The sequence below is a fragment of the Chlamydotis macqueenii genome, chromosome 4, assembly GCF_036417535.1.
Source record: "Chlamydotis macqueenii isolate bChlMac1 chromosome 4, bChlMac1.mat, whole genome shotgun sequence".
Lineage (NCBI taxonomy): Eukaryota > Metazoa > Chordata > Aves > Otidiformes > Otididae > Chlamydotis > Chlamydotis macqueenii.
Window position 1 is genome coordinate 55,123,504 of NC_141559.1, and position 24,950 is coordinate 55,148,453.

At 45.3% G+C, this 24,950-nt stretch overlaps 2 protein-coding genes and 1 long non-coding RNA gene across 6 annotated transcripts in view; 2 read left to right on the forward strand and 1 right to left on the reverse strand.

The window, feature by feature from the left end:
* Positions 1-1,592, reverse strand: part of FIP1L1 (factor interacting with PAPOLA and CPSF1) — a 42,288-nt gene extending 40,696 nt beyond the window's left edge. For all 4 annotated transcript variants that reach the window (XM_086747791.1, XM_086747794.1, XM_086747792.1 and 1 more), the window contains exons 1-2: positions 1,372-1,592; positions 530-569 (exon numbers count right to left, since the gene is read on the reverse strand). In XM_086747791.1, the coding sequence (XP_086603917.1) occupies positions 530-569; positions 1,372-1,453 (122 nt within the window). In that variant the 5' untranslated portion in view covers positions 1,454-1,592. The remainder of the gene's footprint in view (positions 1-529; positions 570-1,371) is intronic.
* On the forward strand, positions 1,534-2,543 carry LOC147600993 (uncharacterized). Its single transcript, XR_015258570.1, has 2 exons — positions 1,534-1,665; positions 2,167-2,543. It is a non-coding gene; the product is annotated as an uncharacterized LOC147600993 (long non-coding RNA).
* Positions 2,544-5,635: 3,092 nt separating this feature from the next.
* Positions 5,636-24,950, forward strand: part of SCFD2 (sec1 family domain containing 2) — a 205,362-nt gene continuing 186,047 nt past the window's right edge. The window contains exons 1-2 of the mRNA XM_086746816.1: positions 5,636-6,386; positions 17,701-17,869. Coding sequence (XP_086602942.1) covers positions 5,636-6,386; positions 17,701-17,869 — 920 coding nt within the window. The remainder of the gene's footprint in view (positions 6,387-17,700; positions 17,870-24,950) is intronic.

Consider the following 24,950-nt stretch of genomic DNA (forward strand, 5'->3'; position numbering starts at 1 on the left):
AAAGCTTTTTCTGACTTTCTTTCAAACACTCTTTTACTAATAAAAGAAAAACAACCAACTCCAAAACCCTGAAAAGTTATATTATGGGACCTGCACATCAAACTAACCGATAGTCTTCTACTCCTCCTCTGTATTCCTCTTTTTGTAACTACTTGTAAACTCTTTGGGAGACAGAGTGTCTTTCAATTTCTAAATTATCTAGAACAAATGAAGTCCTGATCCATTACTAAGACTGCAAAGCTCAATGATTACAGAAAGAAAAGATCTGTTGACATTTTGTGAGGGACTATTGTTGTCCATACAGTTAAAATAAAACTTTCATACTTAAGTGTCCCAATTTCACAGGCATAACCATTTCACAGAAAAGCCAAGTCATTCTAGCACACTAATCATACTATCCTAAGGGGATTTTTAAATACACCAGAGTGTGTCAGGCACTATGGACTTCCAAGCAGCTGGCAAAAAGAATGTAATGAATACAAATTTTGTGCAGCAATGCTACAGGACTTCCAGTTGTCTAGATACTCACCTAGCTTTTTCTTCCTCTGGTCTCTCCACTTCATTTTCATCTACCACAGCAGAAAAGAAACACAGTAGTTAGGAAAAAAATCCCCTGAATACCAACTCTGACGGGTAACTTGCCATGTAGATTACTAGCCAACACTTCAGTTTACTACCCAGTAACCCTCGAGACATTTTCAAAACGTCTCAATTGTGAAATCAGCCAGGCAGACCCCTGAGCCCTCACAGTGCCCCATAGTGACAGGTCAACCACAGAGGCAAGGTTTAGTTTATAGGTTTCATTATATAAAGAACGTAAAGAAAGTCCCTAAAGTTGTAAAGAAAGTTTATGCATAAAAGGTTAAGGCTGGTTCAGTACTTCACAGCCGAGTGCCCGCGCAGGGGAGCACCGGGGAGAGGCTCGGGCCGCCCCAGGGGTGCGTGCGGGGCAGGAAGGCCATGCGGGCCTCCTGCCGCGGAGGCCCAGCACGCCTCGGCCTGTGCAAAGCGATCAGGGAGAGCTTCGGCGCCTCAGAGACCGGTAGCCGAGCGGTGGCGCGGGGGGGTGGGGGCAGGGAACCGCCGCGGCGGCGGGGAGGGGGCAGCGCACAGGCCCGGGACGGTACCGCCGGAGGGCTGGCCAGGAGGAGGGGACTGAGCGGCCGCGGGGGTAGCGGGACGAGGGAGACCCTTTTAAACGGCCGCTGGCCAGCGCGGCTCGGCAGGCAGGTGCGGGCTGGGTCGGCCCAGCCAGGCGGTGCACGCCGCGGCCTACTCACACCCAGGCACCTTCCCTGCCGCGGCGGCGAGGCAGAGCGCCGGGTCGGCGTGCGGGTGGGCTAAGGACGGGGGGTCTGGGAAGGTCCGTACCGCCATAGAGCCACTCCTCCTCCTCGTCGCCGGCGGCCCCGCCGAGGTCCGCCGACACCCGCTCCACCTCGCCGGTAGACATGGCCGCCTCCCGCGGAACGCGAGGGCCCGGCCCGGCGGCACCGGGGCCTTCCGCCGCTCGGCAGCACCGCCGCGCCGCCCCGGGCCTTCCCCGGCGCTTCAGGCCGCGACTGAGCGGCGGCCGGGGAGTTGCGAGCGGCCGCCCGGCCCAACGGCACCGCTCGCGGAGGAACCGCCGCCGCCGCCTGCTCGGCGCTTCCCCTCCCCCGCCGAGTGAGTGACACGCACAGGAAGCGGGCCCGGCCCGGCCCCGCGGCGCCCTGGGCACGGGCACGCGGGGGGCGGCCCGGCAGCGCCCGGCCGCGCTGGGAGGGCGGGCAGGTGGCGAGGGGAGGTGACCTGGCGCGGCCCCGGCGCCCTCCGCTCCCCGACGGGCCCTCCCAGGCCGGGGACTCCGCCAGCCATGAGTGGGGAGAAGCGGAGGGGCGTCCCGGCCGCCCGCCGGGCCAGCGGGCCGGGCCGGAGAGGGAGAGGGAGAGCGGCCGTGCGGCCCAGCCCGGGGGCTGCGCTGCCCGCCGGGCCCGGCCGGGCCGGTGCCCGCTGCGTGGCTGCCAGTCAGCGGGACTCACCTCGGCCGTGCCTTCCCCACCCTCCCGAGGCGCGGCGTGCCGGCGACAGCCGCCTCTCCTTCCTCTCGCTGCCCTTTGTCTCCGTCGCGTTCGGCGGTCCTTGTGCTCCTCCGCACCCCCAAACGCCCCTTCGTCCCCTCGGCAGGGATCACTGGCAGCCTGGCCACCTCCTCCAGGACATCCTCGCCCATCCCCAGAAGCAGGATTTGGCCAAACGCAGGTACGGTCCAGCGCCGTGCTGCTGGTCGCGGCTGATGGCAGCTGCCGGGGGAGCGGCAGCACTGGAGGAACGCATGCCGCTGTTTCTACCAGTACTGTCCTAGCTCTCAGCTCAGGGGCTCTCCCAGCTGGAGGTAATATTGTAGGTTTAACAACTCTTTATAGATTCCCCCCCTCCCCCCTCCACAAATTGCCTAATTTTATTTTTAGCTCCAGTAAGAGTTTAACATTCATAGTGTACTGTGAAATGTTCCAGAGTGTAACTATGCGTTTCATGAATAAATTGCTGTATTTTTAAAAGCGGTGGGAAGTGGCAAGCCGTTTTTACTGATTGCTTTCTCACTTTACATCCGTGAATGCTGCGTAAATAACTGCAAGACTCATTAGAAAATTTAAGTAGCAGCAACTGTCCAAACAAGTTTTGACCAGTTGTGTGTAGAAATGGAGTCTTCAGTGTCTTAGGATGTTTGTGAAAACTAAAAAACAGACCCCTTTTTTACAGCAAGATAGCTTGTGAAAAGTCAGACCAGAGGGCTTGACTGTATTATCAACACCTCACAACCCTGGGTGGGGGAAGCTTATTTTTTGAATTGCCCGCATTGAGAACCTTGCTTTAAAGTTTCAGGTATGGCATGACATTTCACTGGAGTTAATGTAAACAAACTACCTTCTCAAAATACCTTTTCTTCCCCCCCCTCCCCCCCCCCCCGGAAATTAAATGTTTGGGTGTCATGTACAGATCATAAATGCAGGTTTTCATCATGCAGTTTCTTTTTTTTTTTTTTATACATATAGTAGTGTAGTCAACAAAGGTGTTTTTCACCCAAAACGTTTCTAGACACTTATTTCTCATAAAACAAATATGTATTGTAGTACCTCTTACTGGGCATCAGTGTCTTTCTTTTTGTTCCTGTTTCGTTTACTTGACCATTTAACACACTTCTGGCCAACATTAAAGGACGTGGTAGAACTTAATAGTTTCATTTGTTTGCAGACACAAGGAAGAAGAAAGAAAATATTTTTGTGGAAAACATCACAGAGAAATCAGGAGTAAGAGTAGAACATAAAGTCTCTTAAAATACATTAACACAGATCCTCAAAGCAGTTTTCCTTGTAGAAACCTTAAATAGACATCGCATTGAGCTGATGGTCACATAAAAATTCATCTTGAGCAGCTTGAACATTGGAAGCTGGCACAAGAAGGCTAAGTCCTGAAAATAGCTGGCAGCCTTCCACCACTCCCTGGAAGATCTTTATCTACCTCTGGCTGGACAGACTGGGTGCTCTGTACCTGTTTCCTGCTTTGCTTCCAGGGACAAAGTGCTGGCATTTTAACTTCCGTCCTTAAAGGTAAAAACTCCCACCAATCCCAGCCTCTGGAAGGGACGTTGCAGTTTTTCCTTCCTGCTGTGCAGAGGGAGAGCAGCAGTTGGGGCCTGAAAAAACAGGCTCCTGCAAGGCCCTGAGCAGCTAAAAGGCTGAAGAGAGAAGATGACATCTTTGTGAACTGCATCAACATCTTAACTCACAGATTACACTCCAAAAGCCCACAACTGGATACCAGGTTTATGGGAGCCCTTTAATACAGTTTTTTTTTTTTCCTAACACAGTAGTTGTAAATTTGCACGTGGGATAAAATAAGTTGTAAAAACTATTTTGATAATTTTGTTTTGTAGTTTAAACACTGTGTTTTAAACTGATTAACCTAATTTTGTCTTCTGGATAGTAATCCATTTTTTTTCAACATTGGCATATGTAGAACTAGTTGTAATATATACAGTATTTATAAAGTCAAAAAGCTATTTATTTTCTTAAAAGCATCTGCTGTTTTGACAGTATGTCTGAAAAAAAACCTCCAGCCTTTTAAAAATGGTAACTACAGAGCTGGACAAGCCATATTATATCTAGCTTTTGTCCATGGTACTCAAGCATAAAGCAAAAGCTCAAACGTACATAATCTCTGAGGTAATTCAGTCTGAGAGGAGGATAATTTTACTTGCGTGTAAGCCCAGGTGCCCAGTGGTTAACCATCCCCGATCCTTTCTTGGCATTCATTTTTTCAAATCAAAATAGTCAAGAAGGCTATTAACTTACATATTGTTCTAGCATCATGAAGTTATATGCTCTAAGGTTAAAATAACAGACTGGGGTTGGAACAGCACAAAGACGTAAGTCTGAGTTTGGAAGAGGGAAGAATGCATCAGGGTAGAAATGTGCATGGAGCAAACTGGAGGAAGAATTTTAATTCAATTACAGGAAACCTGGTGATTTCACATTTCTTGTGTTTTTCTGTGTTCTGAAACCAGCTGAACCTGCAAGAGACCTAAGAAGACTAGTTAAGACAGCAGATGAACTAATTAAATCATTCATCTTTTTATTATTGCTGATAATCCCACTGTGTCGGAAAAAGTATCCTCCTCATTCTGTACTAAGGGGGTTGCCCCAGTAAAATACCATGTAGTACACAGATTTGCAGGCAAGCCACCCATTCTCTGGGGAGAAGAAACTGTATGTACATGTTATGGCATTTTTTTTCTAGTGAGCTTTGAAACTGATTTTGAGATCAGCAGCTTTTTAAAGGAGAAATGGAATTAAATTAATTTGTCGTATATCCCCAACTGTGTATCATGAAAGTTGCATTTATTAAAAAAGAATATTTATTGTTGCTAGCTCATCACCCACTGGATTTGTTAATGCTAACACAAGAAATACAAAAGTATAAGACAGGGAATGACGATGGAAGTTTCACCTTTCCAGTGCTGTACATTTAAAAAAGTATGGGCAAAACAGTTCTTTTCTTTGTATAACAAAGATACTGATGCACCACAAAAGCCGCAGCGATGTAAATAGCCATGCTGAATTGTTTTAACATTTACCAGGAGCAAGACCAAGGAAGCTACTGGCCTTTTCAGGAAAACATCGGGCAAAACTGAGCTGCCAGCGCTCAGATGTCCTTTCTGGCACTGGCCAGGGCTACACACTGTAGCAGAGTTTCTAATACAGACTGGAGGCGGGAGAAACACGTTAACATCTGTCAGAATTTGGCAATGCCAGCAAAAAGAAGAGGCCCTGCTCGCTCCTCTCCTCTCCTGTCCCTGCTGCTGCTGCTCCCTGCGGGCGGCCCCTCGGGGGGACACCGCAGCGCATCCCCCACCGCCGCCGTTGACCCCGCTCCCACCGGCCGGGGACCCCAGGCGACTCGGCTGCCATCGCCCCTGCGGTTCCGTGACGGCGGAGAGACAACACCGCCGGGCCGGGCCGTGCCGGGCCGTGCCGTGCCCCGCCCCTCCCGGCCCGCGAGCAGCCAACCGGTGCCCGGCGCGTCATCCCGCGGCGCCGGCGGCGCGCCGGGCACGTGCGGTGTGTTGTGGCTGTCAGCGCTGCTCGCCGCCGCTATGGCGGAGCCGGAGCTGCGGCGGGTGTGCCGGCAGGCCTGGGAGCCCGTGTTCGCCAGGGCGCGCCGGGCCGTCGTCTTCCTGGACGCGGCGTCCGCCGAGGCGCTGCACTGGGGCGGCGGCGGGGCGGGCGAGCTGCTGGCGGCGGGGGCGCTGGGCGTCAGGGCGCTGCCCGCTGAGGCGGAGGCAGCGGCAGCGGCAGCGGCAGCGGCGGGGCCCCGCGTCGTCTTCGTGGTGAGCGGGGCGCTGCGAGGCGGGACCGCTGCCGCCGTGCGCGGCGTGCTGGGCCAGCGCACCGTGCGGCACTGCGTGCTGGTGTCCGGCGGTGAGGCGGAGGGCGGCGGGCCGGCCGAGCTGGAGGAGACGCTGCGGCGGTGGATGGGCGAGGGCGGCCGCGCCGAGGTGGTGCTGCGGGGCCCGCCGCTCCTGGCGCCCGTCTCGGCGGAGCTCTGCCTGCTGCCCGCCCTGGCCGCACTCCTCCCGCCCCTGCCCGGCCCCGGCGGGCACGGCCCCGCGGAGGTCGGGCTGGGCGCCTTGCCCGCCGAGCTGCGGGTGGCGGTGCGGGACTTGGTGGGCGACCTCGATGGTCTCTTCGCCGCCTTGGGCCTGCGGGAGGAGAGCTTCGCCGTGGGGGCCCTCAGCAGGGTCATCGCTGCTGAGCTGGCGAGCTACGCACCAGCCAGGAACAGGAGGAGGATGGCCAACAACAAGGCTTCCGTTGTCTTTGTGGACAGGACGTTGGACCTCGCTGGTAAGAAACGCACTGCTGGCAGGGGCTGTCATCACTGTGGGCCCACATCCACCCATCAGGGGGTTTTCAGGTAGTTGCAGGAGTCCTCGTGGCCTGGGAGCATAGAATCATAGAACAGTTTGAGTTGGAAGAGACCATTAAAGGTCATCTAGTCCAACCCCCCAGCAAGGAGCAGGGACATCTCCAGCCAGATTAGGTTGCCCACAGCCCCGTCCAACCTGGCCTTGAACATTTCCAGGGATGGGAAACATTCCACCTTTCTAGGCAACTTCTTCCAATGGTACATCAGTCTCATTGTAAAAACTTTTTTCCTGAATCTACCTCCCTTTATTTTAAAACCATTAGCTCTCATCCTATCACAACAGGCCCTACTGAAAAGTTTCTCCCCATCTTTCCTGTAAGCTCCCTTTAGGTACTGGAAGGCTGCTATAAGGTCTCCCCGGAGCCTGTGTAAAACCATGGCCGTGGTGGTTACTCATGCATCCTTGCTCCCCAGTGGGTCATGGAAACCAAGAGTGAAGCAGAAGGCTCTGCACAAGTGTTGTTTCTGGCACTTCCACTTGGCTGCAAACTCCATACCTTACCTGTGCCTCTGCGGCATCCCAAGGTGTGAAGGAAATGATCTGCAGGGTTCAGACTGCCTTGTGGATTACTGCAAAGCATTTCCCAGTGTATCTACTTGTCACACTTAGCATTATACCTGTCTAAACAGATATACATTTATATATGCACTTACCTGTATCTTTATGCCTGAAAATGTCTCTGTATGTGTGTGTGTATATATATATATATATAAGATTTATATGCTATGCATTATACTTAGTCTCTGAGTGAAGCAATTGCACATGGCTAGTAGTGTTAATTTGGAAAACATTATGTTTGAATGAGAACAGTACAGCATTGTTTATACAACACTTTCTGGAAAGTAAATGAGGGTAATCATATGGTAAATTTAATACTGCAGATTAATGCAGAATCGATGTGAAAGTTGAGAAGCGCAGGGAGTGATGTGAGGGTCCGCTGGGAAGCTGTCAGAAGGAGAATGTATTGTAATCAACCTGCAAGCTTGGTAAATGAGGTGACATCTTTTAAGCTGGTAAGATGTGAAATCAAAAGGTCAGGAAGAGGGAGAGTGACTGAATGAGTCACCAGCAAGGCGAAGGATCAGTGATCCAGAAAGAGTTTGTACCACTTCTGGAATACCCATATTGCAGAGGAAACAGTAAACTCAGAGAATAATTGATGTAGGAGTGGCTGCATTCACTTACCCCATCGTGTTATTGATAGATCTGCTCACACGTACAGTGTGTGAGCCTGGTTATGTTTGCATTGCACATAGTCAATAATTCAGGTTGTAATTTTGCCACGTGATCCATAGCAAGTGCTTGACACCATATTGCACTGGCAGCTCACGTGTTTCTGAATGTTCTTCTTTTTTTCCTCCCCTCAGTTTTGGCTTTGTGTGTCCTTGCACTGCTATAGGTTTTGTAGTCGTCAACAATGTGCTGAAGAGCAGCTACGGATCTGGGTGGTTAATGCTGTGCTGTGGCTGGGAAGATTGCTGCAAAAACTGCAGGAGGGTGGACTTGGATGAAGAACCTTGAGATGAAACTATGGGAGAACTGCCCATTTGGGGTGGGAACTAGCGAAACTAGGCAAGGATTCCTGCGCTTAGGTGGTGAGAACAGTTAAAAACAAGAAAAAGAACTGGAAATTGTGGGTGACAGGCAGCTGCCTGACAAGGAGGCTGTTGAGGAGGCATTAGGAGAGATAATTGTTACCAGCCTAAATCTGGGAAGTGAAGTCTGGGATAGTGACTACATCAGTGGACAAGGGAAGAGCTACAGATGTCCTCTATCTGGATTTCTGTAAGGCCTTTGACATGATCCTCTACAACATCCTTCTCTCTAAGTTGGAGAGAGATGGATTTGATGGGTGGGCTGTTTGGTGGATGAGGAATTAGTTGGATGGTTGCATCCAGAGGGTAGTGATCAAGAGAGCTGTGACAAGTTGTGTCCCTCAAGGGTCCCTGTTGGGACCAGTACTGTTTAATGTCTTCATCAATGGCACAGACTGTGGGACTGAGTGCACCTTCAGCAAGTTTGCTGATGACATAAAGCTGTGTGGTGTGATCAACATGCTGGAGGGAAAGGGTGCCATCCAGAGGGACCTGGACAAGTTTGAGAAGTGGGCCCATGTGAACCTCATGAGGTTCAACAAGTGCAAGGTCCTGCACGTGGGTCAGGGCAACCCCCGGTATCAATTCCTGCATGGATGAAGGGATTGGGAGCAGCCCTGCAGAGAAGGACTTGGGAGTACTGGTGGATGAACAGCTGGACATGAGCTGTCAATGTGTGCTTGCAGCCCAGAAAGTCAACTGCATCCTGGGCTGCATCAAAAAAAGCGTGGCCAGCAGGTTCAGGGAAGTGATTCTCTCCCTCTACTCCGCTCTCGTGAGACCCAACCTGGAGTGCTGCATCCAGCTCTGGAGTGCTCAGCACAGGGAAGACATGGACCTGCTGGAGTGAGTCCAGAGGAGGCCATGAAGATGATGAGAGGGCTGGAGCACCTCTCCTATGAGGACAGGCTGAGAGAGTTGGGGTTGTTCAGCCTGGAGAAGAGAAGCCTCTGGGGAGACCTTATAGTGGCCTTCCAGTACCTCAAGGGGACTTAGAAGAAAGATGGGGAGAAACTCTTCAGCAGGGCCTATTGTAATAGGACAAGGAGTAATGGTTTTAAACTAAAAGACAGTAGATTTAGACCAGGTATAAGGAAGATTATTTTTTTTTTTACTAGGAGGATGGTGAAACACTGGTACAGGTTGCCCAGAGAGGTGGTGGATGCTCCATCCCTTGAAAACTTTCCATGCCAGGTTGGATGGGGCTCTGAGCAACCTGATGTGGTTGAAGATGTCCCTGCTCCTTGCAGGCTTGTTGTCGTAGTTCAGCCTCAGTCCGGGCCAGACTACACAGTCTCTCTCTCTCACTCCCCCCACCCTCAAAGAGAATAGGGGGAGATAATATAAGAACAAGGCTTGAGGTTTGAGATAAGGACAGGGAGAAAATCCTTAATGTTACCGTAGAGTAGACTTGGGGAAAACTACTCATTTATTTCTAAAAACAGCAGGATTATGACAGAGAACAAGATAACCTCCCCCCACCCCTCCCTCTTCCCAGGCTTAACATTATCTCTACTACCTCCCCCCCCCCGCCCCGAGCGGCACAGGGAGGAAGAGGAAATGGGGGTTATGGTCAGTTCATCACATGTTGTTTTATGCCGCTGCTTCATTGTTGGGAGAAGAGCTCCTCACATTCCTCCTCTGCTCTATCGTGGGGTCCTTCCCACGGGCCACAGTCCTTCATGAAACTGTTCCGGTGTGGGTCATCTCTTCCACGGGGTGCATTCTCTCTAGAACAGCTGCCCCAGCGGGTCCTCCACGGGCCACCGCCTCCTTTCAGGCATTCACCTGCCCCAGTGTGGGGTCCTCCATGGGCTGCAGGTGGATCTCTCTCCCTCCGTGGACCTCCATGGGCTGCAGGGGAACAACCTGCTCCACCATGGTATCACCATGGGCTGCAGGGGAATCTTGGCCAGGAGCGGCATTACTCCTCCCCCTCCTTCTTCACTGACCTTGGCATCTGCAGCCGTTCCTCTCACAAGAAAAATTTTTCATAACAGGCAGGCAGATGCCTCTCAGGTTCTCTTCACATCATCCAGCTCATCTCCTCTCCACTTCTTGCAGCCGGGCCAGGCTGAGTCGGGCCCAGTCGGCTGCCTGGCGGGACGCCAGAGGGTGAGGCCTGCAAGGCCCACAAGGCTCGTGCCTCCCCCTCTCTGCCCTCTCTCAGCTTCTTCACATCATCTCTTCTTTTCTTTTTTTTTTTTTTTTTCTGTTTTCCCCTTCTTAAATATGTTATCGCAGAGGCGTTATCACGGAACATTCTGCTACCAATCAGCTCGGCCTTGGCCAGCAGCGAGTCCGCCCTAGGCCCGGCCGAGTCCACTGAACAAACGGGAGCAACTTCTAGTGGTTTCTTACAGAAGCTACCACTGTAGCCCACCCTCACTAAATAAAACCAGACCAGGGTTGGACTAGATGACCTTTAAAGCTACTTTCCAACCCAAACTATTCAATGATCTTCAGCAGAAGACGATTTTTCCGAGAAAAATCAGGGCTGTGGTGGGGCAGATTTTGGAGGGGATACATCAAACCTTTTGGAGTAAGGATGAGAAATTGAAGTATTATTATATTCAGTATTTGTAACTGAGACCAAGATCCCTTCATACAACCATTCCTTTGTTACCAACAAATATCTCTAGAATTCATTGACAGTTTAATTGAAGCCTTCCTATGCTTTGGACATAGAATCCTAGAATGGTTAGGGTTGGAAGGAACCTTCAAAGGTACCATATTCTTATCATTAAGTACAGTGCAAACTGAAGGTGGAAAAATCCAGTGCATTTCAGAGGTAAAGCACTATATGGACCTGAATTTGGTGCCACACAATGAGATTTGTTAAATTGGTTTGCTAGAAATTGTGCGGTAAAAAGTACACAAAATGAATAGCATTTAAGTTGTGAAATCAGTTGTCAAGAAGTGGGAAGTGGCAGAATTAAGCTGTACCTTACTTTTCTTAGCTGTGTTCAGCCTTTTATACACTCTCTCCCCTGGCCCCCTACCCTTGACTCCACTGCTTGGCCTTCAGGTGAATGAGTCTGTTGAATTTCAGCCTTACACTTTGTAAAAGCTAAAGCTTCATATCTGCATGTTTCTGGCTTGGTATTGGCAACTAGGGCACTGGATGTTTTTCAGGCTATGATGTCTGTTTGCAGTCAGCAGTGTAAAAATATTTTTTTTTTTTTTCTAAATAACAGCTTGGTGCAGGTGGAAGTCTTCAAGGTGGACTTTCTCATTTGCAGCTCATTTCAAACAACTTTTTAAATCTTCCCTCTCTAAAGATGACAGATTTTAGATTTGATTTGTAAATGTCTTATTGATTCCTGATTCTTGTCCAACATATGGGCTGCAGATACAAGAACTGGTTATGTATCCATGGATTATGAGAACGCTTTTGTATTCCAAGCACTGCCACAAAAACCTGGAAGTTCTTCAGGGGTGCTGAGCTACTCTCTGATTAAGTCAGGCTACTGCTTCAAACCAGGTGACTTTGAATCACTCTGAATAGGCTATCAGGAGGCAAATATTTTCTAACTCAAAGATCTGGATGGAATACAACTTTAGGTAGCTCTCGATGATGTCTAAAGGAGTTGTACTAACAGATGTCTTATTTTTGGCTCAAGTTCCATTCTTACCTAGAGCAAATAAGATGTTAGGCTAGAATAACAAATGGTAAAATCAATTGATTTCTAATAGTAAAAATCAAGATGTCTTTAAAGTGCCTTTTCTGGTGCTGCAATTGCAAACAGCTGAACTAAGGGAAAATACTGGTACTTAAATACATTATAAGAGCTTTCCACTTTAAAGAACGTACTAAACAAGTATTAAGTACAGTTTGGTAAAGAATCTCTGGTGTCAGTGTCACAAAACTGTATTATGTTTGTTGTGATAATTATTAAAATAAAATGTTAGTCACATATAAAATAGCACATTTTTATATTAAAAAAAAGAAACAACCCAGAAGGCATTTAACTAACTAGGTTAGTTTTCTAGGTTCCATGAGGCAAAGAATCTCTTCTGAGCAATTACTTTAAAACTTGGATTGAGCTCTAGTGAATACTTTTTATAATCTAATTTTTGTGTGTGTTCAGCATTACTTATGCATGCTGTATTGAATGAATAGAGAGGAAAAGACTTAATTAAGTTAAATAGATCTCCTTTTTGTCTTGTATGGTGTAACATTTAGCTGAGTTGTAACAGGGATCTCATTTTTATGGCCTTTGCTGCCCTCACCCATAGCTTCAACTGGGGATGGCACAGATAGAGCCTGCCCCTGCAAAGTAGGATCTTAGGGATAAAGCAGTGCCCCAGGAGGTGGGACGTGTTTTTATGCCCTGGGGAGATCTCAGGCTTAGTACTTTATGCTCACTTCTTGAATTGTGATTGTATGAATCTTCATTACTGATGCTGTCCCTAATCTGTATATATGTGTAGTGCTGCTTTTGTTTGCCTACTTATTGTTTTAAAGTTCACTGCCTTTGCTTTAAAAAGCAGAATAAATCTTCCCAGCTAGAGTGGTGCTCGGATAAGTGACATTGGTTGAAGTCAGAGGTAACTCTGGCACCTTAATTCCTCTTTATTTTTCTCCTCTAATATTTGCATCCCTAAATATTTGCATTGTGATACCATATTGCAACCCCATGCTCCTTCCATGTGTTTCTTAGTCACCACCTTGCCAGCATTCACACCTTTTATGAAGCACTTTTTCCGGCTTCCCAGATTTCCTTTTTCATTTGTAAGCTCACTGATGCCTTTTAGATATTGGTGTTCAGAACAGCTTGACATGTTTCTCTTTCCAGTCTCTTGGTGCCTTGCAGCATTTAGGAAGTGCAGGGAATAGTGAGGTCTCACCCTCTGGTATGTGTGGGTGATTTTGAAATGCAATACAGTTAGCAAAAGACAGGGAAGAATGAATAGCAGGGGGATGCCTATGCAGTTAATGTATAGTTTTGAATAATAACCTTTGTATGGGTGTTGCTGTAGCTGGATAGTTCAGTGCCATCAACAACAGCACTTCTATCTTTCTCTAGCACTTTTGTGTGTATCGCCACAGCCAAGGCTACAAACTCTGGTTTAATTTTCTGTATCCTCTCTCTCATTGTCAGCCAGGCATCACCTTTGTATCACACCCTTGTGCTGGCTGTAACGTTTTCAGCCTTTTAACAAATAAAAAATGCACAGTTCAGGCGCTCATTGATGAAGTGTAGGTACCATTTCCTTTCAGCTCCTGGGAGTAGCTACAGTGATGAGAAAGTTGTGGCATGCCTACCGTGTAATCCCATTCATAGAAAAGGATGAGGGCGAAGACTAACGTAGGCCCATGTATTTCTGGTAAAGTCTGATTCTGACTATTATCTCTTTTTGATTATTTTTGTTTGAAATAACAAGAAAAAATCTAATTTTGTTCACAATATTGAGAAGCTCAACATGAGCTGGCAACGCGCACTTGCAGCCCAGAAAGCCAATCGCATCCTGGGCTGCATCAAAAAAAGCGTGGCCAGCAGGTTGAGGGAGGTGATTCTCTCCCTCTACTCCACTCTCGTGAGACCCAACCTGGAGTGCTGCATCCAGCTCTGGAGTGCTCAGCACAGGGAAGACATGGACCTGCTGGAGTAGGTCCAGAGAAGGCCACGAAGCTGGAGATGGCTGGAGCACCTCTCCTATGAGGACAGGCTGAGAGAGTTGGGGCTGTTCAGCCTGGAGAAGAGAAGCCTCTGGGGAGACCTTATGCTGTGGCATGGTTTGTAAAGGTTCTGCTATTGTGGAATAGGCACACATTTTTTTTTGTAATAGATTTTGAAATGCTTCAGATGTTAAATTTATTATAGAGACTTTGTAGAGATAGCAAATAAATGGAAAGAGTTTTGCCTATTTAAAGAAAACTGCAGGTGGCTAGGTCACTGCAGAGGACTTGGAAATTACATGAGCCTTGAGCTCAAGTGTTATCTCCAAATTTACTATGCTTTACATATGTTGCAATAGCTGGCTGTGAGAGATGGGGAATCTGTCATATTTCTATGGCAGCACTCTGATGCTGCTGTGCTTGGCTGTGGGCTACTGTGCTCCTACTACTGGGCTACAAGTTTTGTGTGTGGTTTTTTTTTGTTGTTGGTTGATTTTGTTTGTTTGGTTGGTTTTTTTTAGGTTCAAAAGCCAGCCTAGTGGGACAGGAAACTGACTACTTTGATGTTCCTTTGTCTGTGCAAAGGAGAATGTAGATCTCTATTCTGGCAAGGTAGAATGATGTTCTGCTTTGCCTTGAACTCCTGGGAACAGGCAGGCTGCTTTCCAGCACTGTTTAACAAAGTCAGCTTAAGCTAACACTGGATGAAAGAATATGGCAAAATATTGATAAGCTTTGGACCGGGAGCTCCAAATATCCAGCTGTTTTCAAGAGATTATGTGTTAAACATTTCTGCCTTCTGATATTTTAAACCCTGCTGTCACTGAGGTGATGCATTGCCTAAGAAAGCTGAATCATAGGAATTGTTTCACTCGAGTCCTTTAGTGCAAAGTCTTCCTAGTGGTGATCTTATTCAGAAAAGCATTGGGTGACTGTGCAGTGTTGAAACATCATGAAAATTGGGATGGGTTTGTCTGTGCATCTTTCCAAAATCACCAGTCCTGAATTAATCTACAAAGTAATTAAAACAGCAGATGTTAAGAAAGCTTGATAGTGGGGGCAAGATATGCCCTGCATACTGTTTTGGTGCACAATAACTTATATTTAAACTGTGATTGAAAGAAAAGCCCCCAGTAGAAATTAGCTCCATTAGTTGTTGGCTAGTGAGCAACGCCTTTGTAGGAGAACTGCTGTCTAATTCAAGCTCCTCATGTTTAGCAACTGACTTTAAAATCTTCCCATTGCCCAAGCTCTCATGTTGCTTTTGTGATGATCAGTGATGTTCAATTGCCCCTTAAATCAGCTGCTTTTTGTTTGTTTTGGTTTTGAATAAGGCAGCAGAACCAGTAGGAGAACATAAGAATTGGGGTACAAGTGGTGTGATGTAGGGCTGATACTGGGTTTAGGAAAATATTTGCTTGTATGCATGTCATTGATGCCTTTTTGGGGGAAGGGAGGGTGTAGTTAATAAGTTCCTGGCTGCTGTTAAAGAACTGCTTGGTAGACTTAGCCAATTGTGCCAGCTGCAACCTGTATCAAATGTCATGTATTTCAATTTGTAATTCTTAATGAGCAGGCAAAGTAAAATTAGAACAGTGCGATATGTAAGATTTCCTGTATCCTCAAAGCTGGGTATTAGCCTCGTGTGAAGGCTCCTATTTTGCATTGGTCAGATAATTTTTCCTTGTCACTTTAACACCCAATCTGTGTGCATGTTGGCAGCATTAAAGCTGCCAGCTGCCTTGAACACCGCTGGTCATGAGAAACTGCTGAGCGGCCTGTTGATTGTCCTCAATGGTGACAAGGAGAAAGGATGGAAACCAGTCCCATGCACCCTGCTGAAGTCAGTGTGATAAAAAAGCGAGTCCCTGTGATTTCCTGTCCTAGTCTCATGAGGGTTAATTGTCTTTCCAGCCTTGGTTGGTTTGCATAGTTGGTTAGGGGTGATAGGAATTTTTAGAAGCTCCAGAAGATGTTTTCTTGTTGATTCCATGAGGCAGAGCAAAAGCCATTAGCGCCTGCAGACCAGTGGGAGCTTCCAAGGAGTAGCAGTTGTGGGAAGGATGGCACTTTGCTAATTGTGGAAGCACCTTAAATGCACTGAGACTCTCCCCCTCTACCAAGTAGAGAGGGGGGATGTTAATAATTAATGTGGGTTTATTTGCATTTGAGGTGTTCCCAGTTTAGCTAAATGTCTTGTCTAGCTAAATGTTGCTCACGTGCAGCAAGTGTGGAGAGACCGACACTGCTTCCAGCACGTGGGGGTGGAGGTTCAGAAGACTGCCATCTGTTTTCCATGTCTGCAACTTTGCGAGTGTTGATAACTGCAGCGTGGTTGACAAGTGACTGACCTAGTAAGAAGAATGTAGGGATTTTGGAGAGCAGATGGCTTAGGGAGTCACAAAGACAACCCAGCTCATTTCATCTGTACTTCAGTGGTCTAAATCTGTCTGGGGACGGTAGAAAGGAAAGTTGCTGTCACTCTGTGACTATTACAACCTCTGGTGGTACAAATTGGTAATCTCTATCCAGCTGAGCGGCCAGGTGTCCACATTGCAGTATCACCACATGCTGGACATGTGTGCCTTCCTTGCCTTCTGTGGATGGAAGCATTGGCAGCATGGAACTTGACTTTACTTTTCTCCTCCCTTTTAATCCTTGCTTCTCTTTTTCAACTTCTACAATTCAGAATAGTTGATAAACCATGAGGTGGTTTTACAGCATGGATACCTGGCTGCTGTAGACTTGCTGGAGACAACCTCTGCTTATCCAAGAGCAGTTCATAATCTGACTCCGCTAATGTTCTTGATGTAAGGGCCCTGTTTGGACTGATGGAGTGTGTGAAGCTACTTTGGCTCTTGAAACAGACCCCTGTCTTTGGCAATGATGAAAAGTGAGGGCAGATAGGGTGCCACATGGACAGACTTTGATGGAGGGGGACCATAGCTTGAAAGATCTTTTTCCTGCCTCTCAAAGGTGGCTTCAGAGTCCTTGTTCTCCTGTGAGTGAAGCCAGGAGAACAATAGAAGCTCAGTGCCGGTGTCCAGCCCTGTAGTGATAGCTGAACTGTAGCTAAAGTGGCAGAATATAAGTACCTTCAACTTGTTCCTGACTTAAAGGCAATAAGGTTTCCAGTCTCCCTCTCTGGCTTTTTCATCTGTAGTGTGTCATGTTTTTCTGCTTTGGCTTGGCTTACAGTCTTAATATTTTGTAAGTTGGTTTTAGCGTCTGTGTTGAGAGTTGGTGAATGGAAAGAAGAACATGTGTGTTTGAAATCAGGAGAGCTGAAGAAAAGGTGCCAAATGGAATTTGGAGTTTCCTTTGGAACATGGTCAAATTGACATTTTAGACGATGTGACTTGGGTTGTTTTAGTTATTTCATGTTCGTTTCACCTGTGTTGCCCTCAGTCCATACAGGAGGGATGACCTTGATGGTAGTATGTTTGTAATTTTTTATTTTAATAGTATGCCAGTCTGTCTGGATAGCTATATATGCTATCCTTTTAAGCACAGTCCTTTTAGTTTAAGTAGAAAAGTATAGTTTGCATGTGAGCATGTTTATATAAATGTTTGCTTGCTTTTTTTTTTAAATAACCATTGCAAATCTTGTTTAACAACTTTCTTATTTGAAGAGAAATATTTTGCATATTTCATATTTGCATATTGCAAAATCAGTGAATATCTAACAACTGTAAAACTATGTCTAATTTATGCTTTTTAAATGATTCTTTCTGAAATGTTATCAATGCTTTTAACTTCAGACATTCCAGAAATTAATTTTACTTTTGTAGCAAAATATCTTTGAAAAGCTTAATGTGGTCTTGATGTTGTGACTACCAGTGTCCTTCTCCCCAGAACATGTGGTAATTATTTTGTTCTCAATTCCTTGTGTGTTTTGGGTTTTGTTGTTGTTGGTTTTGGTTTTAGGGGTTTTGTTTGTTTGTTTGTTTTGGGTTGGTTTTTTTTGCTTCTAGTTATGTGCCTGACAGTTTTTGGGTCTTTTTTTCCCCCAGGAGCAGTTGGTCATCATGGCGACAATCTTGCAGAGAAAATACTTTCTGTGCTTCCCAAGCTTCCTGGCCACAAGACTGATGTGATGGTTAACATGGTGGAACTTACAGCGCTGAAGACTACAGATGAAACTTGCAGTATTATAGCACCTGGCTGCTTAGCACAACCAAAGTAAACATTCTTTTCTTCTTTCTTTTTTTAAGATGTTGAATATGTTTGTTATCTCTTTGTGGAAAAAAATGAACAAAGAACAAGTCTTATCTTTAAAAAAAAAAAAAAAATCAAGCTTGCAACAAAAACTCATCTGCTCCTAATTGTGCTGGAATATTATCCTCTGCATGTGTGCATTAAGTGAGCAGGCCAGATAAGTGGGAGATTCTCAAGAATCTCAAGATTCTCAAGAACTTTTTAGATTTGGGTTGTCTAAATTGCTGTAGATTACTGTAATAGAAATTAGTACACATTGAACACCAAGAATTCTCCCTTGTGACATTTCTTTTTCTGCCTAAGTAACAGGTCATACAAACAGGTAGGTCTTAAGTGTGGCTTCCTTTTCCCATAAGCCTCTTTATAAAGTGAGCTGCATGTTGAATTCTTGTTAGCATACCTGTTAACTTTTTTACAATGTTGAATTGTAACTTTTTTACCTTTTAAATTTTTTACACTGAGGGTGGTGGAACACTGGAACAGATTGCCTGGAGAGGTGGTGGATGCCCCATCCCAGGAAACGTTCAAGGCCAAGTTAGATGGGGCTCTGAGCAACCTGATCTGGTTGGAGATGTCCCTGCTTCTTGCAGGGGGGTTCGAGTAGATGACACTTAAAGGTCCCTTACAAGCCTAACGATTCTATGATTCTATGATTCTAAATTAAGGTTTTATCCCCATTTTCAAACACAATACCTGTGGAGAAAGATAATTAGACACAACTTTAGGTATACAGACAGCTTCATGTGGGCCTGGTTTTTGCTTAAACAAGGACAACCTAAAAGCAGTCATTTTGAACAATTGTTCTTAGCTATGAATGATTTGTAGCTAAGACTTTTCTCGTAAGGTACATCAGATTTGATATTTCACTTTCTAAGTTTAGCTGTCCGGACTGAAACTTTCCTGCAGCTTCTGTTACCATACATAAAACAGGAAATACACCAGGTGCTAGTTTCACTCCACAAAAAAAAAAATTTGCTCATCGGTGCTCTGGAAATTCATGCAGTGCAAAGGAGATTAAAAGTTTTTTCTCTTTGCTATAATGTTCACCCCATATATTAGAAAATGATTTTCCAAGGTGAGCTCTCTAATGTAGTTTCTGTTCTTCTATTTTGACTCCTTTTGGTGCTTCACACCTGCACTCTACTCCCTCTTCTCCCCCCACCAAATATTTCAGAGAAGACTTTCCACTGTTCCAACAAATGGCCTTTATTTTCTGAGAGCCTCCAGATCCTTTGTCATCTTCATCTCCCACATGTGCTGTACCTGGGCCCAGTTTCTAGTTTTCATGTTGCATAATTCTCTTCTTCCTTAGGAACTGCAGAGGAAACACTTACCCATATAGGGTAAGTGTTACTCAATTGTAAGTTGTTGCTGGGATGACTAACTTAAATAAAATTTGTTCTGTATGTCTTCTTGTTGGCTGCTTTCCAGCTGACCTCTGAAGTAGAAGTGAGATGTTCTTAAGATCTGTCTACATAGCAAAATGAAGAGGTCACCACCTATGGTAGACATGCTGTGGTAGCTGTTGTTTGTTCTAACTTTGAGTACTACCAGAAATAAAGAAAATTTCTAGCAGCATGGACTAGGAAAAAAAAAATTGATACTTATTGCCCTGATATTGTTGCCCTGTGCTACCACTCCATTATTTCTAACATTATTGACATGGAGAAGACTAAAACTAGTGCTAGTACGCCTTCTCATGCTAAAATTATGATTTCATGTTTTTAGGATCAGCCAGCAGAGTGTTACTGTGTTCTAAGGTGGCTGACAGTATGTATACTGAGGTTTGTTTGCGTTTCTGCTAGCTAGTGGGAAGGTGCCCTCTGTGAACAGTAAAGTTAGACTTAATATATTTTGCAAAGTCTTCTATGGACACAGGTGCTTAAAGAACAACAAGGACGGTCTACAAGGTACAAGTGCAACAAAGTGTGATGACAGCAGTTGATACCTGGTACCAAGGCAATGGCATCATTACCACACCATTCTGTAACAGCTTCCCCAAAATACCCTCCCTCTGCAAAGTCACCTTGCAGAATCTGTTACGCTGCAAATTTTTAAGAACAGATTAGGCAAATATTGATTTAAATAGGATTTAGTAGCAGGATTTGATCTTGCCTTGAAGCAGAGCACAGGGACTAGATGACCTCTCAAAATACCTTCTGTGATCATTGTTAACAACTGAAGAAGTGCTGTGTGCCCAAGAATAGTCTCCAAACTCCAAAGAACATGGCTCTGCGATGTTCAACGCTTCATCTTTCACTTTTTCTCCAACTATGTAATGATTAGGAATAGCTTCTAATTTAAAACAGGCATTTCCAAACCAGCTTAAGACAGTTGCTGACTAGTACTAGAAACCATATTAGTGGCTGAATGGGTGGCTGAAGGTGGTAGTTTCCATTCTGTTCAACAGGACTACGTTCTTAGTGCTGGATTATGAATGTCAGCATTAATCATCTTTGATAGTGTGAAATGGTTGAAGTTCTTCTGAAGCACTGAAATGGATTTAAAATTCCCACCATTAAGTTTCTGTGTCAGTTCCGTGAGAGCATTCTATGGAATTTCTTAGTTCTTCATCAAGATGGTTATTGCCGTTGGTAGCTGGCTTGGAAGTGTTTCTTGTAATTGAAAACTTAAGTCTTGATTTATATTTGTAAATGATGCATGGTAAGGAGTGTTCCTCTGCTTGTAAATCTTCTGTTTACTCTGGCGAGTGAAAGTGCCAGCACCTTTCCCAGAGACAGGACCAGTAACTTCAGTTACACTCAAGTGGAATGTGTGGGGGCTCTTTTACGTGAAGTTTTGTGATCAGACTGTGGCATTTCAGACTCACATATTCAGAATATTTTTCAAATGTTTTCATTATTTTCTCTCAAGTAATATTTGAGCATGCTGTGGTGGGGAGAGAGAGAGGTCTGCTCGTTCCACACAGCTTGCTATATTTAACTTTTCTTATGGAATGCCTCTCCAGCAGAAACATCTGGGCTCAGTTACAGAGTTAGCAAACAGAATTAATGAATAATTTATGGCTGGTGTGGTGAAATAAAGCAGGGTTCTTTTCTCAAATCTAAGGAAATAATGGGCTTCTTTAAAGATTTAGCTGAAAATGTAAATGCCACATGCTGCTTAAGTCACTGTACTTTGAAAGTGCTCTCTTTGTGAGAAAGGGAATTTATGCTTTTTTTTAAAGAGAAGATAACTGTTCTAGAGTTTTTAATTTTATTATTTTTAGTAGCCTCAAAAATCTTCCAGAGTAATTGTTTGCTGTACTATATGTTGCTGCTCCCATGTGAATGTTAGTTGAGAGTTATGCTCTTTGAGAATTATGTCAAAATATTTTATTCATTTTTATATACAGATGGAAATGCACATAAAAATGAAACAGTTCATAGACATAAAACTAAAGACATCCACTCTTGATCAGAACTGTTGGTTTCTGATTAGGAAAAGCAATAGCCACCCTGTCCTTTCAAACAGATGATGTATAATGGAAGTGGAAATTGTAGTGAAAGCTTAATGGCAGAGGTAATTAAAAAAAAATATATTGATTGCAGCTCTCTTGCTGGTCTTTGTATTTTATAAGCCATGCAATGTTTTTGGAGGAATTTCTAACAATTTCAGCTTCTGATTTTAAGCATACGTGCGATGGCTTCTGGGAGTTGTCTGCTTGCATGAACAAACATCAAGCTCTCAGTGTCCGTTTGATAACATTTTCACCACTTTGTTTCTCAAAGCACTTACCCTGTGTTTTTAAGATTGGTATTTTATCACATGGATGCATCCTGCTGTCAGTAATGGGTTTATCTTGGTGGAGGTTTATCTTGTACAGTTTTCTACCTCTTGCAAGCCAGGAGCTGAGGTGTGTGGAGGCCCCACAGCTCCCTGAAGCCCCAAGTCAGGGTTCAGATGCCTGCATCCTGGTCACGGGTTTGCGGCATGCGAGAAGAAGTAAAGAGTTACGTGATAGTGAACTGTGGGCAACTGAAGAAATATGTGTGTTTGCTCTCTTTTAATCTGCTCTTTTATTACCCAGGAACACTTTTGATGTTTTCTCGTATTTTGCTGAATGGACTGAATACTTAATTTGTTTATGCACATTTCAGGAACTTGCTGAATAGAGTTTTATTGCCCGTTTTTCCACTCTTGCATCCTTTCTCCAGTCTTTGGAGTCTGCAAGCTTCTTGGAAGTCAATCTGGTGTTAAAATGTCAGAAAAAGACCAGATTTTTATTTAAAATATATATATATTTAATGTAATATACAAAGAACCACTGGATTCTCACAGCAGGCATTTTTCCATAAAGATGCAAAACTATAACATAACACGCTTCACATTTGGGCTGCTGTGCCTAAAGCAATGCAATGAGCTGAGGTGTCTGGGTGCTTTTGACGAAGCAGATGGAGCTGCTAAATCATTTGGATTTGCATTGGAGGGAAAAATAACAAGTTCAGAACGAGGTGATCTTGTTGATGAATGTGATGCAGAAAATATTGATATGCAGGCCAGATGTTTGAAACGTGGCTCTCGCAAAATCTTTCCATAGGCCCTTGTATGAGAGGTGGTAGGAGAGGTGTGCTGGGGTGTAGAGAACGGGAGTTAGTTAAAAATTAGAACATTCCTGGATATATAATAGTAAAATTTCAATGTCTCATGTTAATGGCACTTGAAAATACATACTTCTCCCAATCCTCCTTAGTTCTGAGGTTGTTATTCCTATTTTGGACTGATTAATACTTTTGTTTACAAGTGCTGAAATTGTTACAGTTTGGATGGAGAAGCAGCCCCGCTCCAGCCACACCTTTGCTTTTGGGCATGATGTGATGATGCAGTACTCTCCTGGTACTGGTGGGACTTGGACAACCCTGAGCATAGAGGAGGGCCATGAGGTGAGGGGGCTTGTATTCCAGTCCTGGCTCTGCTGTTGACTTGCAGCATGATCTTGGACAGGTCACTTCATTTCTTTCTACTCCTGTTTCCTCTCCTAGTCCATGCCCAAGAAACTTGTTTTTTAAACCAGTAAAACAGGGAATTTCTTAGTACACAAGTTTGCAGACCACATGGCAGAGAATCCTAGGAGTTCTGGTCTGTGGGACGGTACAAATAGTGGTGCAAACGATTATGCGGGTAGTTAAGGTTTCAGGACAAGCAAAGGTCGGATTTCCATTTGTCCTTTCTTTGGTACTGTGTCCTTCCCACTCCTACTTGCTGTGCTTTGTTGCGCTGGGGAGAGGAGACTGTCCTGAGTTGTGTCCCCCCGGCCCCCTTTCCTGTGAGCTGATGGAACAGCAGTTCCAGTGATCTCCGTAAAACACACCACTGCAGGATTCTTTGAACAGTCATGTATGATGTGAATTTAAAATGAAAGATTATTTGTGCTTCTGTGGCAAAGAAAAGAGCAGCAAGAATTCCCAAAACTGGGAAGAAGATTAAAGTCTCCTTTTTTTTAACGGCTGGTTTTATTCTCTTGATTTTTTAAATTTTTTTTTTCTTTTGTATTTTTAACTAAGGAACAAGCATCTGAAGGATATCAGTGACGTTTTTCTTAACAGTGAATTAATTACAAACTAAGCTTTAGGGGGATAATTCTTGTATCTTTGTGATATTTTCAATTTTTAAAAAATATTTCCTTTATGCCAACTGTAGATATTAATTAAAAAAAACCCAAACAACCCATAACTTTTTTGCATGCCTGAATTTATAAAAGCTTGTAATAAGAAGGTAATTTGGGACAGTGTTATTCTTGAATGAGTTGGGAATTTATGACATAAATTAGAGTAATTTTCCTTTCCGGAATGTTAATATTAAAGAGGAAGCATTAATACTACACTAAGAAAATCCAGATGACATGACTGTATGGCTTCATATCCACCGAGAGTCTTGCGGAGGAGGAAGAGTAAACCGAAACAATGGATGGCAAGGCCCTTTCAGAGGGGGAGAGGGATAGCTGTGCGCTGTAAACCCCTCTTGGATCTGCTCCGGTATGTATAGGTGGTGGTTCAGCAGCAGCGGGGTGCTGCCGGGGTTCCTTGCCTGTCCCTCTTTTCTGGGGCGCTTTTCCGCTGCTGGACGCTTCCCCCTACTGGGAGCTGCGCACTCCTGCTCTCCCGGGACACAGCCTCTCGCCTCTGCTGAGCTCTGCTTCTAGGGATTGCTTTAAACCAAAACTTAACCCCCCCAAGATAAAAATCCAACCAACCAAAAATAAAGCTACTACCCATGTACAGCCTTTTCCTGTCTGCCTTTCTGAACAAGGTGAGCAGTGTTTTCTGGAGAAAAGGAGTCTTAACTGCAGGATTTATGAAAACCAGACATCACATCGCATTTAAAAAAACCCTGAAATTTTCCTTCACCAATGACAGGAGAAATTACAGCTTAGCCCTGTGCTTCTAGGACTCATGCTAGGCCCATTTTCAGGGAGATTAATTGGGCTTTACAGGGTTTTTCTGTTGACACCTTTTGCCTTTTCAGCAGTCCAGCCAGGAGATGCTTCTCGAAGTGGTGGATCGGGCAGTAGGAATGCCCAAACAGAGCATCCCCCAGCGCCACCACCTTCCTGGAGTGGCAGTCTTCCTGCTCACCGCTTTATTTTACTCATACGGGCTCAGAGCACAGTCCAGATTTGAGGCCTAGCCAGAGTTTCCTTATTGTTTGAATTTTCTCAAGGCATCTTCTTGTTGGGAATAACAGCTCTGGCTGCATCAGCTTCTGGGGTTTGTCAGTCAAGACAAGCTTTCCAGGAGATGCTTTCTGCTCAGTTTCAAACCAGCCTGAATCAAATGAACATAATTGACTGTTGCCACAGGATGAGATGAACAAGCTGATAAGATTTATTATATCTCACAATCAATGTGTGTATTTGCGCGGATCCTTTCAACACGGACCTCCTTGAAACGGAAAAAAGGAAGGGGTGAGAGGGGTGTGCCAAGGCTGGAAAATTCTGGGAAGAGGTCAAGAACTCTGGCTCGCCTGTGCTGTGTAACGTAGAGCATTGCTAGACAACCTCACTGCTGCTCTGCAAAACCCCAGATTACTGCAGTAGTGGGTTTGT